Here is a 14,226-nt window from a genome sequence, read left to right as displayed (position 1 = left end):
TGGGACAATCTGCACACTTTGTTCTAATAAAGTTACATATACTATAAGTAGGGTGACTAGATTTCTCAGAGTGGAATACGGGACAGTCACAGAACCCACAGACCCACAACACCTACTGCACACATACAAGTATTTACACTTAATAATATTGTTAGCTATGTAAAAAAATAAATGTAGAAAATTATCAATTTTGCAGTGCATAGAGCTGACCGAAAACTATTGCCATGAATAACAGAATGGTATGCAAAAAGTCCTTCACTTGCATGCACTTTATCAGATTCGCAACTTTGCCTCACAAAAAATTCGCTGACACTTGGAGTAGCACACTTACTTTTAGCAGCGTCCATGTGCTTTTTTGTGTGCATATGCTGCGTAATGTCGGCTCGGCCTCCGTGAGTAATAGAAAAGCGAGCCCCGCAAATGTCGCATCTTAATTTGCTTGCCTCTGATTGTGACTCTCTTTTGAGAAATTTAAACTCTTTCTGAAGATCGTCGTTGAATGTACAGGAACGCTTCTTTGACATCTTTGAACTTGAGTGAGTCAATTAAGCTTATCCTTGGTCTCGTCTCATATACATTACACTTGATGTCAGATTCCGCCTTCACTAACTAACTGCAAGTTGAGAATGATTGGGGGAATTGTGATTGGATGGAATTGAATTGTCCTTCTGCCTTCTCTTATTGGATGAATTTTTTTTCTCGAAAATATATTATGAGGTGATTTGCTAGTTTTATTAGGCTATTCCGTATGAGAGGAGTAGGCTACTCACGCACGCTATCACTCAGGGAAAAAATATATATATATATTAACAATGAAATACGGGACAAATCATGCTTTTTTCATAATAAGCCGGGACACTAAAATTATAGTTGAAATACATGACTGTCCCGGGAAAAACGGGACGTTTGGTCACCCTAACTATAAGTGATTTTACTGACAGAATACCGATATTGTGACATGTTATCAGAAAAGGTCAGCGTGCCGTGTGTTATAAATTAACTTTTTCCTGAGCAGTAACATTGAAATGTTAATTTTTTGGCCTCACAGTAGACCTACAGTATATAGTTCATGCTTACACAGATACTCACTTTCGAATACAAACCTAGGCTAGTATTTATTGAAGGTAAAAGTGTGACATTAGCCCTAGTCTAGTTGGGGTGAATTTGTATTTAAAAAATTTAAGACCATCTTTTGGAATAATATAAAGCTCAGAACTACTTTAACTAACTTAAGGATTTTTCTCCATGGACCGATCGACTTAAACTAACTGCACTCATCATGAGACAAATAAGAGGGGGAAGCTTGGTGTGTGAAATTATTTTACAAAACTGCATTACAAAATACACATACAACCAGCTCTTACCTGACGTGCGTTGGTAATGCACAGAGAAGCCGATTATCTGGTCGCTGTTGTGTTCAGGTGGTTCCCAGGTGAGCAGCGCGGATGTGCTAGAGTGGGGCGTGGCCAGCACGTGGCGTGGAGGGCTGGGCAACCCCTCCCTCACGATGACGGAGAGCTTGGCAGTGGCACAGGCTGTACCCAGGCTGTTGGCAGCAATACACTGGTAGTATCCTGCATCGTCCAGCCGCAACTGGTTGATCAGCAGAACTCCAGGGCTCTGAGTCTTAACTCGGGCATTAGATTGGACCGCATCTCCATTCTTCAACCAGCGCAGGGCGGGGGGAGGATCACCAGAACTGTTACACACAAAGCGAGCAGTATTCCCCCGGGACAGAGACACTGCCTCTGGAGGCTGGAGGATGACTGGCGGAGCTGGTGTGAAAGAAATGAAAGAGAATATTGCTTACACCGTTGTTTTCAGCTATATTGAGTCGAACAGAGAGACTAAAATGACTGCGAGAATTCTGAATTCTAATTAACAAATGCATGTTACACAAAAAAAAAAGAAAAACAAGAATAACATTTTGTAAACAACATATTTTTTATTTTATAGTATACATTTTTTGCAACGCATACTGCAGACTGGTTTTTCGCCTCAAGCGAGTAATAAAAGCACTCAGGCTTTTATTGTAATCTTGAACATCACAAACCTTCTGTATTTTATTTATTCGTACATTTTTATTGTTCCAATGTTTCTGTTTACGTTTCATTTACCTGGCAGAAACAGATATTAGGCTAGAACATATTGGTACTTGATGGAATTGATTCCCAAGACACCCCAGAGCACTATCAGTACAGCAGGCTCGAATCATGTCTAATACACAAATGGTGTGAAGATTTTTTTAAACATAAGAAAACTAAATAAGAGTTTAATAGATGAGAGACATGTTTCAGCCCTTCACCCAAAGCAAGTGCTGGTTGTTCCCCTTCAGTCGGTCTCTCGACGTTGTGAGAGACTTACTGGGGTTTGATCTTGAGAACCTAACTTCTCCGAGATAATTAATTATAAAACGCCAATGGGCTTGGCGAATGGCACGCGCACGGCAGTCTCCGCCCCGTGCATACGTGTATAAAGGAAGATGGCGGCGGTCATTCACTCATCCTTTGTTCTTCAGAACCTGTGTGTTTGCTGATGCTACACGCGATACTCGACTTCGAGAAAACTTTTAACCTGCTGGATTTATGACGCGGAGCAGCGGACTTCTCCTTTCGGTGGACTTCCCCTGGGCGTTTCGGCAGAAGGCTACAGACCTTAAGAGGTAAGTCCCTCCGGCTACGAGCATGTCTCGTAGCTGTATCCTTGGGTGCGACAGACTCATCCCGGAGTCTGACGGCCATGATTCCTGTGTCACTTGCTTGGGGCTCAAGCATGAGGAGGCAGGTTTCACTGATGCGGTATGTCCCGTGTGTGCGGACATAGCAATCAGGGTGTTGCGGTCACGGTGGCTACGTGCTTTTGAGCGCTGCCACCACCCCGTTTCCCAGGCGTGTTCAGCTGCCGTTTCGGCGAGGTTGACCGCTTTGGCGAGCGGCGGGGGTGATTTAGGGACGCCGATAGATGTTGCTCCGTCAGCTGCCTGCTGGCATCGGATACGGAAGACTCCTCTGATCTGGGTCGGTCGATCGATGTCCACAATGGTGGTCCAAGAGAGGCATCTGTGGCTTAGTCTTGCGCAGGTGAGCGGCGCCCAGAACGCCCGTTCTGGATGCGCCCATCTCGCAAGCAGGGCTGCTTGGTGATACCGTGGAGGACGGCAGTTCTCCGCGGTCTGGAAGCAGACTGAGGCGATCGAACAGATCCTGCCACGCCGCAACGTGCCCGCCAACAGGTCGGCATGGTCTCGGGCACAGCCTGGTTCCCAGCAGCCCTGCCCTCCCGCGGCGGCCCTCCGGTTGAGGAACCTCCCAGAGGACGACCCACCAGAGAGACCCCCGCGGTAGAGGGCATCTGTTCCCCGTTAGCAGCCCGCCAAGAGGTCCTTTAAGCGGCCCTGACGGGACGAACCAGGGGGAGATTTTACTGGGCCCGAATCCCGGCCTTTCCAACGCCGGATCGGAGAAGGATGCTGCCTGCCGCGTTCCATCGAGTCTGGGCCCTTTTCAGGGTCCGGCGCCCACATACTCTCAAAGCGACAAATCTCCCCTGGGTTTTCCTCCACAACACTCTCGTCCAGACGGTGTATTGGATGGATCGGGCCGCCGACCGCAATCTCCCCTGGAAATTGCGTCAGGCCGCCTGAAGCAGGTAAACATACAGAGCCGTCAACCTCCCGGGGGGTCCCCCCTGTGCGAGGTGACCGTACTGTCAGCCACCGAACCAGCCTTCCCCGGCACGGTGAAGCAGATTGTCCCTCTTGTGCCGTTGTTGCGGTTCTTGGGCGCTTGGTAGCGCACCAGCCCGTCACACTGGATAGAGAGGACAGTCCGTCTCGGTTACTCGATCCAATTCGCCAAGCGCCCCCCCAAGTTTCGGGGCATTCTGTACACCTCGGTGCGAGGAGAGAATGCTTCCGTGCTTCGGCAGGAGGTCGCCGCCCTTCTGGCGAAGGGTTGCGGTCGAACCCGTCCCTATAACCGAGATGTCGTCCGGGTTTTACAGCCCGTACTTCATCGTGCCCAGAAAGGGCGGGGGGCTGCGCCCATTTTGGATCTGCGTCGCCTGAACAAGCACCTGCACAGGCTGCCGTTCAGAATGCTGACGCAGAGACGCATCCTGGGCTTGGTACGTCACCAGGATTGGTTCGTGGCAATCGACCTGAAGGACGCGTACTTTCACGTCTCTATTCTCCCCCGACACCGGCCGTTCCTACGGTTCGCGTTCGAGGGAAGGGCGAATCAGTACAGGGTCCTGCCATTCGGTCTGGCCCTGTCTCCACGGGTTTTTTCCAAACTAGTGGAGGCTGCCTTAGCTCCTGTCAGGGAGCAAGGCGTGCGAGTGCTAAACTATCTCGACGACTGGCTTGTCTTGGCACACTCGCGAGATGTGTTGTGCACGCACAGGGACCTTGTGCTTCGGCACCTAGACCGTCTAGGCCTCCGGGTCAACCAGGAGAAGAGCAAGCTCTCCCCCGCGCAGAGCACCTCTAACCTCGGTATGGAACTAGACTCTGTCCGTATGTCAGCACGTCTCACCAACGAGCGTGTACAGTCAGTGCTGCGCTGTCTGAGGTTGATCAGTCAGAATCCCTTGACGCCGCTGAATAATTTTCAGAGGCTCCTGGGGCACATGGTGTCCTCGACGGGGGTAATCCCTCTCGGGTTGATGCACATGCGGCCGCTTCAGCACTGGCTACAGAGTCGGGTTCCGTGGACGATGTGGCACGCCGGCACCAGGCGGATTACGGTAACGCCTCAGTGCCTTTGCACTCTCTTACCCTGGTCAGACTTGACCTTTCTCCGAGCGGGGGTCAGGTTTTGAGGCGTGCCGTGGTAACGGCAGACGCCTCCCTGCAAGGGTGGGGTGCGGTGTGCAAGTGGGCACGCAGTATAGGGTCGGTGGACGGGTCCCCGACTGCGTTGGCATATCAACTGCCTAGAGTTGCTGGCAGTCCTTCTGGCACTGAGGAGGCTCCAGCCCCTCGTGCAGGACAAACACGTGCTAGTCCGGGTGGACAGCACGACTGCCGTGGCGTACATCAATCGCAAGGCGGCCTACGCTCACCGCAGTTATCACAACTCGCCCGACGCCTCCTCCTTTGGAGTCAGCAGGTGAAATCCCTGCAGGCCACGTTTCTTCCGGGCAACCTGAGCCAGACAGCCGATGCGCTCTCTCGACAGTGTACTCCCCGCGGAGAGTGGCGACTCCATCCCCATGCAGCCCGGCTCATGCGGGAAGCGGTTCGGCAGGCACAGGTGGACCTGTTGCCTCCCCGGACTCCACCCATTACCCGCTATGGTATTCCCAGACCGAGGGTCCCCTCGGCACGGATGCCCTAGCACACAGCTGGCCGCGGGACAAGCGGAAGTATGCCTTTCCCCACAGTGAGCCTCCTTGCACAGGTCCTGTGCAAGGTCAGGGAAAAGGGGCATCAGGTTCTGGTGAGTGGCGCCATACTGCCCCAACCAGACCTGGCTCTCGGATCTGGTAGATCTGACGACGGCCCCCCCTGGCACATTCCCCTGACGAAGGACCTTCCGTTGCAGGGGAAGCGCACGTTGTGGCACCCCAATGCAGGCCTCTGGAACCTCCATGCCTGGCCCCTGGACGGGACGAGGGCTTGCCCGTTAGCGGTCCGGGAGACTGTCTTACAGGCTAGAGCTCCGCCTCTAGGCGGTTATACGCTTATAGTGGCGCCAAATTGTCCTGGTGTTCTCCCCGGGAGGAGAACCCGCGGAGTTGCCTGATCGGATCAGTGCTGACCCGCAGGTAAGTATCCCCGTCAGCACATCCTGGTCACCAGGTTCCTCAGGAGCGCGAGAAGGGTGGATCCACCTTGGCCGCGCTCCGTACCCTCTTGGGACCCTAATGTGGTCCTACAGGGCCTTGGTACGGCCCTGGTGAGCCCCTTAGAACTGCCAATCTTCCTCAGTTGGATGAAAGATGCACTCTTTGTGGCGCTCACCTCCTTCAAGAGGGTGGGGGACCTACAGGCATTCTCTGTGTCCCAAAGGTGCCTGGAACTCGGGATCGGTAATTCTCACGTGGTCCTGAGATCCTGTCCCGACGACGTGCCCAAGCTTCCCACTACTCCCTTCCGGGACCAGGTGGTGAACCTGCAGGCGCTCCCCTCCGGAGAGGAAGACCCAACCTTTTTATGTGTTGTGTCCAGTACGCGCGCTGCGCCTCGGTCTGGACCGCACACAGAGCCGCAGAAGCTCTGAGCAGCTCTTTGTCTGTTCTGGGAGACAGCACCCGGGGGGGGCTGTCTCCAAACAGAGGTGGCGCACTGGGTACCAATCCCAGGATCGCCGTGCTCGCTGGCAGTGAGAGCCCACTCCACTCATGGGCACTGGCAGGGCGCCTCTCTGGCAGACATTGTAGAACTGCGGGTTGGGCTACGCCCAGTACCTTCACGAGGTTTCACAATCTCCACGTGGAACCAGTTGCAGCACATGCCCTTAAACGCCGCCAACGTTTACGGTGGGCTCCTGGTTTGGGCGTACGCCTGCGAAAGCGCCTTCTCCCCTCACCAGGTGAGACTAGTGCGCTATTGTAGCCTACCTACTTTCCCCTCTCGGGCGAAGTATAGGCATTCCATCCATCACTAAGCATTGCACTTGGTAACAGACTGAGCGGAGCCGTCTGTTAGAACCAGGTCCGTTATAGGTAGAGTCATCCCTGCTCAGGCAGACCCCTGTATTAGGACTAGTGCCCCATACGTAGTGACTCCCCACTGGGTCGTCCGGTGTGTTGAATTCCTCACTCAGGATTTCCCGATTGGTGAATCTGTGACCTCCCCGCCGGTGGTAATCCCACCTGGATTGTCCCCTATTCGGGCTAACACCTTTCCGCATGTTGTTCTCCCCGCCGGGGAGACCATGTCATGTCTCCACATGTACCTCCCCTCCGGGTAGGATGTGGCCTCTGTAACAAACTCTTCTAAGAGGAGAGCAGTGTTTCCCCAGTGTTCGGCTCCGGACAGCTCCTCGCTACTAGAGGCGTACGCCACTGTCCGTGAAGCGGTCAGTAGAGGCTTCTCAGTATGACCAATACTATATGACTGGAAGATTACGTCTCGCGGTAGCACTCTTGTGACTCGCTAGCCCAGTCAGGGTCGCTCCGCTAGAGGTCGTGATATCGGTGCAAGCGCTGTGGCGTTTAAGATTGATCCCCAGTCAGTCTCTCACAACGTCGAGAGACCGACTGAAGGGGAACGTCTCGGTTACGTCTGTAACCTCGGTTCCCTGATGGAGGGAACGAGACGTTGTGACTTCATGCCACAACGCTGCACCGAATCATTGCAGTGAACGGGAGTGCCCTCTCAGGTTCCTCAGTACAAAGGGTGAGTGAATGACCGCCGCCATCTTCCTTTATACCCGTATGCACGGGGCGGAGACTGGCGTGCGCGTGCCATTCGCCAAGCCCATTGGCGTTTTATAATTAATTATCTCGGAGAAGGTAGGTTCTCAAGATCAAACCCCAGTCAGTCTCTCACAACGTCTCGTTCCCTCCATCAGGGAACCGAGGTTATAGACGTAACCGAGACGTTTTCCTGTGTGAGTAGTGTATGATCACATTATCATCACAAGCTGTCATGTACCAAAGTATCTCAATGGTGCTGTCAGGAACTTGAAAGAATATCCTGGTACATTATTACAGTACCATCACAGCAGCACCCATGCAACCATTTGTAGTATGCTGTATGGTTTCAAATCTGTATACATTTCTTTGTTCTGATGAACACAGAGAAAGATATTTGGAAGAATGCTTGTAACCAAACAGTTCTTAGTCACCATTGACTACCATAGTAGGGGAAATGTATCTGTTCGATTGAACACAAAAGAAGAAGGTTTGTAGAATGTAGGAAAGCAAACAATTTTTTGTCCCTTTGACCACCCTTATAATAAGTGAGTATCAACTTGGTTGTCAATGTATAATTTAATTTCCATGAGCTTTTTGTTTCGCTATGATATTTTTATAGAACAAAACCTATTTGCTGATACACTGTAGTTTGCTGATAATTTTGTCCAATTTAATATATGTAAAGTTTAGTGTTTTGTCCATTTTGTACAATACTCCTCATAATTTGATGCCTTGATCTAACCTTGGGGGGAATATTGTATAAATACACCCCCCACAATAGTGGCTTCTGTGCTACTATAAAATATATTTTATAAATCCTTTATTTGATCTCTGTAGGTCAACCATCCATTTCTTTTCACCTGAAATCTTATTGATTTTACCCGAGACAATAAGTGGAGTTAATAAAGTCCTGCTAAAGCATGACAGTTCATTTAAAACCTAAAAATGAATTAACAGAAAAGTTCTGCAACCCAACAAAATGTTGAAAAGTGTGTTTGTTTGAACATATAACGGCCAACATATTCCCCACAATATATGGGACTGAATGTGGAAGATCAACTACATTAAAAAACAAACGCAGTTACCTAGTACTCGAAGCTCAGCAGGAGCCGAGACGAAATCTCTGGTCTTGGGTTTGTTGGCACGACACAAATACACTCCAGCATGGTGACTTCGGGTGTCAGGAATTACTAGGTTGGTTGCCAGGACAACCACATCTGTAGCTATAGGCTTCCCATCTATACATCCCAGAGGAATAGGTATGTAAAAAGAGAGCAAAGTTACGGGAAAATAAAGAAATTTAAAAAATGGAAAAAATTTAATTCAGTTAAAACAGAGCAAATATCAAAACATGGACAATTTCTTGAAGCAACTATCCATAGAAGAAACAATTGAAAGCTTAGCACAGATTAGATGTTGTAGGTACAATCACATTTATTAAGATAAAGCTTAAATGCTGCTCTAAGGCTCTTGTGATTTTTTAAACAGTTAAGCTAAATGTTTTACACAGCTGTAGAATATGGAGCGTACAGGTGTGCAATGAACATCAGCAACCAGCAGAGGTCAGTAATACATCACAGGGATCTAGAGTGCATTAATGATTTCTAGACACTGACATTAGCACACAAACAAAGAAAAAGACACCTCACACAATTTACAGTGTCTTGTTAATTTTTTATGAAACCTAATGAGAATAATTTCTTTCAGTTATACAGCCTGTGGGTCTATGTGAGAGGAAAGATGAGCAAATGTGGTCAGTAATGAATCTGAATGAGTAGCAGGGGTGGGTGGGTAATTGGGGCGTGCGTCTGCTGCAGCAAAGACACGTGTCTATAAGGCAAACATTAAAAATCACTGAAAAGGCAGAATTTGTGTGGTTTGCTTTGAGTATTCAATGTAAGAACTCAAAGTTCAGACAGGAGCCAAATAAATTAGGACATCTGTGTTCTTTATGAGTGATTGTTTATGGATTTTTCATGAGTGTTTAAATGTCCCTAAATTTACTTGAGTTTAGACTTGAATTGGGCAGGTTTCAATTATTACAATAACTCATTTTGTGCACACACTAATTTGTCTTTGTAACTGAACTTCCCAGGCAGTTGAAACCAACCCATCTGAGCACCAACTCTAATTGCTACAGGTAACAGGGATAACAGAAACTGTACAACTGAAAAACCAAAAACTAGTAAGGAGGGGATGTGTGTGGCTGATATATACTGTATATCCCGTTTGTGCCTTACCTTGCCTGCTCCACGAAACGAAGGGTTTGGGCTCACCAACAGCCATGCACTCCATCACAGCCGGCCGACCCATGACCACCGTAGAGTTCCGAGGGGGAGCGACAATCACCACCCCGTTCTCCCGAGACAGACCTGTGGCAATATTAAACACAAAGATTTTGTTTATGCGTGTATACGGGTTTGGATGCATTTGTTCAAGGCTATTTTTTTCACACAACTACCATGTTTTTTACTTAACTAGCATTGTTCTTGGTAACTGTATATGTTTAGTTACAAGCATTATTCCAAATCTTTCTTTGTGTTCATCAGAACAACTACATTTATACGGATTTTGAACAACTCGAAGGTGAGTAAATAGTGACAAAATTTTCATTTTTAGGTGAACCTGTTTTTCTCTCATGAGAAGTAAAACACAGACATACAGAGAAACATGACATTGGCAGAGTATAAATTACAAACAATAATGATAAATCAGAGGCAAAATTTGTTTGTAAGACACAGTAGCCGGCCTTTAGATTGCAGCTTTCGTATATAAATGAAAATGGCCCTGCATTATACATTTAATAGAAGACCTGTTCGAGAGCCACAGTTGATGAAACCTGTTTGAATGCACCTGAAAGACATTATTATAATGAGAAAAAAATTTGTGTGGCTACGTGTTTTGTACATCATAAATTTATCACCCCTGTTTACATTAAGCAGCGATCTCATATGCACCACACCCAGGGATTTAAAATGGGTCAGATATCTGTGTGAGGCCACAGGCTGTCCCAGGTGAAAGCTGTGTGTGTGTGCGTGCGTGCGTGCGTGTATACGGCAGCATAAATGTGTCTGTGTGGCTTTAAATAACTCTGATACTGAGCGAAATTATAAACAGTGAAATCACGCCGAATACCTGTTTGAATAACTGCATAAAGTGAAGATAAAAAGATTCTCATTGCTCCCATATATTATGTTTGCTGTAAGGCTTTTTCCAAGCTAAAATGAGAGAATTAAGCAGAATACTGATGATTGACTCAAATTCCATCATATTGCCAATGATGGCACAAAAACTTCACTTTCAGAATACTTTTTCGGCATAAATGTTTTATGTAGCCACATTAATGACAAAACTGTGAAGAAAACTGATTAAACAAACAAACCAACATGCTAGAAGCGAGTAGACGCTAGTAATATTAGTACAAAAATTCTATATAACACTACTATGAATAATCCTAGCAAAATATTTACTGTACAATTACAATATAAAGATAAATTGAATGATAAGAAAATAAGGTAATCACTTTTAAATAAAAATATTAAAATTAGCTATACAGTATATATTTAATGTTATTAGATAGTTCACCCCTAAATTAAAATGATTTTTGAGCTTGAGGAGTACATTTGTGTGTGACAGATGCATGACTGCCTCAGTAACACAATTTGATCCCGTTCACACACTTCAGAATTTTTTTGAATTCCTCCCAAATTGGTTTGGGTATTTTTCAAAGCCGTTCTCTCCAATGACACTAAATACCACAGTGAAAGAGAAAGTGTTCCACTGCCTTAACTTAAAACTTAGTGTCATAGTGAGTACAGACTCTTTCTTCCGTCTGAATACATGTTTGTCTGTTTCTGCCGATCACTGTGAGGATCCGTCTCTGCATTGCATCTTTAATGTATCTCTTTGTATGTCGAATCTGTCTCTCCCTCTCTTTCATACCAAGACTTTCCATTGAAATCATTGCGTCTTCCTCCATAAAATAATTTGTCTGTGTGCAGTTTGAAAAGGGAGATAAACAGCTTTACCGAGCGAGAGATATAAATAGGAGGGATGAAATAAATAAAGGAGTGAGATGAATGTGGAACAATTAGAAACGTGGCGACAAAATGCAACTGCACAGAAAATCATTCAGGCTTGCTTGTACCTGCTAACACAAGAGCAAAATGGAAACAGTTAAATGTCAGGAGCGATATTTGTCTTTGAGAGGTGTATGTGTGGGCTACACAAGCCAAAGACTGACTTCACAACATTACCGATTAGTCTCCTGCGTCACCCCACTCTCTGTTTCATTTGATTTTGTTCTTTATCTCCCTAGCTTTCTCTCTTTGTTCCTCAACTCATTCTTCGTTTTTCCTTTTTTTTCACCATCCCTCCCCGTGCCTCCACCCCCCCCCCCCATTCTCCCCTCCATTTCATCAGCCCAGCGGCCTTAAGGACAGAAGGAAATCAATTCCGCCTGTAACACAGACCACCTCTGCAGAGGGCACACGCACTACCAAAAGTGCCACTGCAGATGGTCAAACTTTAACAGAATAGTTCAGAGTTCTTCCCAAACTGAAGTCGATTTTTACACAAAGCTATTACATGGTTTTAGAAGCCATGGGTTAACAGCATGATGCTTTTCAGTCATTTTTTTAAAATGAAGGACATTATAGTCGTTTCTAGAAAACGCTCAATTAATTCTTCCAACGTGCACTTTCAAGGGTCTACACGGCCACAAATGATTCATGAGGTGAATGAGTCTATGTAATGTGGATAAATGGTGAATAAGCAAAGGACGTTTATAATGAGATAATTTGTATTTATGCTATACCTGGGCTGACTGTGAGAGATGCATCTTGACTAAAGCGCTTGCGGGCAGTGTTGAAGGCTACACAGCGGAACATGCCTTCATCTTCTTTAGTGACCCCTAAGATCTGCAGGGCCCCGTTAGGGAGAGATATGTACCTGTGTGCGAGAGAGAGGGAGAGAATTTTGAGTTTTAACAGCACTTTATTCTTCAAATTCAGAAACAATCATAGATCAAACACTGTAAGTACACATGTAATGCCAAAAGGAAAACAAAAAGAGAGAAAATAGGAAAAAGCTGAAACTACTTTTTCTGGAAATAAAACGGATTCCTCCAACGACAGAACACATTCTATCATCATAACTCCAAAATTCTCTAAAATCTTCTATTCTGCCAATGATATTGTCCAAATATATTCTTCCTCTGACTAAATACGTATAAAACATACAGACTTCCATATGAATATTTTTCATAAATGTCCTGCCATTTTTGCTCATCCCATTTAAAATGTAATATTCTACTTGCATTCTCACTTACATACATCAACTAAAAAAAACACAGAGAGAGAGAAACTAAGTAAAACATGGCACATAAAACAAATGTATATTACCTATTAGGTAACTCAAAACAACAGAGTAACATGCAATCTTATCAAGTGAAACCAAAGTCTGTTTCCTGAACCTGTGCCATGTTTGCAACACCTCTGGCAAGAACGCATCCGGGCAGCTACAGTATGTGTGTCATGGCAAGACCACAGCCAGATATTTCTAAAACCGCTGGCAAAAATCCAAATGACATAGCATATTTCCCCTCAATAATTAAACTTGACATGAACGGTACCATAACTTTGGTTTGCTAATCTTAAAGGGACAGTTCACCCAAAAATGAAAATGCTGTCATGAATTACTCATCCTCAAATTGTTCCAAATCTGTATACATTTCTTTGTTCTGAAGAAAACAGAGAAAGATATTTGGGAAATATTTTTTTGGGGGGGGGGTAATGTTAAACACATAAAGAAGATATTTTGAAGAATTTAGTAAAACAAACAGTTCTGGTGCTACTGGGACTTGCTTTTTGACTTGCTAACACTCTTCAAAATATCTTTGTTTGTGTTCAACAGAACAAAGAAATGTATACAGTTTTGGACCAAGTTGAGGTTGAGTAATTCATGACAGAATGTATATTTTTGAGTGGCATGTCACTTTAAATAGAGCTAAAATCCACCTTTTTTCAAGTGGCCATAATGAGCATTGCATTTCTCCCCATTCACCCAAACCAAAATTTTGACAAAGCTACACTATGTAGCAGAATACACAAAAATAAACACACCAGGGAAAAGCTGACTTTCAACAGACACACAGTGCATTTGACACTTTGCCAAACAATGATAAACTGCCCGTTCCACTGCTGAGTGATCAACCGTATCCACTACCACACGCCACCCCTTCTTATTTACATCTCTTTTTAAATTGCTCTGTATTTCTCTGTCTTTTTACACTTTTACTTTAACTGAATGTGCCCAGTATATATAAAAGGTATGTCATTTCACTTTCTTACAGATAAGCTTCAAATGTATTGGAAACCTTTTTTTCATAGAAACACAAAGAATACAACTCCCTCAGTTCACCAGCATTTCTAAATGAACCCCAAAGAGACTTAACCGACTGTCTTCCATCTGACGCTTCATAAAGGCAGATGTAAGATTTTAATGTATTCCACCAACCTGAATTTATCTATAGGAGCTGTCTTTAGGAGTTATTCATCATCAAGCATCAGGATTTTGAACAACAATCAGGACTCAACAAACACATTTTATGTTAAAGACATACAGAGCGGGGAATCAAAAAAAGGAAAAAAAGGAAAGAGCTTTAATCTACAGACAAACAAAGCAAGGTGGCAGATTGCATCTCCTAAAGTCAGTATCATACATTAACTCGATTCACATTCTGCTCGCTCAGTCTCTCAGTTTTTCTCTGCTTGACTACTGCCATGTTTGAGGTTTGCGTTCCCATCAGTTATATTCATTCCACATTCGTTCTTCCCTCCGAAGGACTATTTTCAATTCTCC

The 14,226-nt window shown here is 45.6% G+C and overlaps 1 protein-coding gene across 1 annotated transcript in view; it reads right to left on the bottom strand.

Moving 5' to 3' along the window:
• igdcc4 (immunoglobulin superfamily, DCC subclass, member 4) overlaps window positions 1-14,226 on the bottom strand; it is a 71,126-nt gene that overhangs the window by 12,043 nt on the left and 44,857 nt on the right. The window contains exons 4-7 of the mRNA XM_079466856.1: window positions 12,182-12,315; window positions 9,606-9,737; window positions 8,451-8,603; window positions 1,365-1,775 (exon numbers count right to left, since the gene is read on the bottom strand). Of these exons, the coding sequence (XP_079322982.1) occupies window positions 1,365-1,775; window positions 8,451-8,603; window positions 9,606-9,737; window positions 12,182-12,315 (830 nt within the window). The remainder of the gene's footprint in view (window positions 1-1,364; window positions 1,776-8,450; window positions 8,604-9,605; window positions 9,738-12,181; window positions 12,316-14,226) is intronic.

The sequence above is a fragment of the Barbatula barbatula genome (assembly GCF_947034865.1).
Source record: "Barbatula barbatula genome assembly, chromosome: 1".
In the NCBI taxonomy this organism is placed as follows: domain Eukaryota; kingdom Metazoa; phylum Chordata; class Actinopteri; order Cypriniformes; family Nemacheilidae; genus Barbatula; species Barbatula barbatula.
Note: the sequence above shows the minus strand (reverse complement) of the source record. Positions and strands in the feature narration are given on the sequence as shown.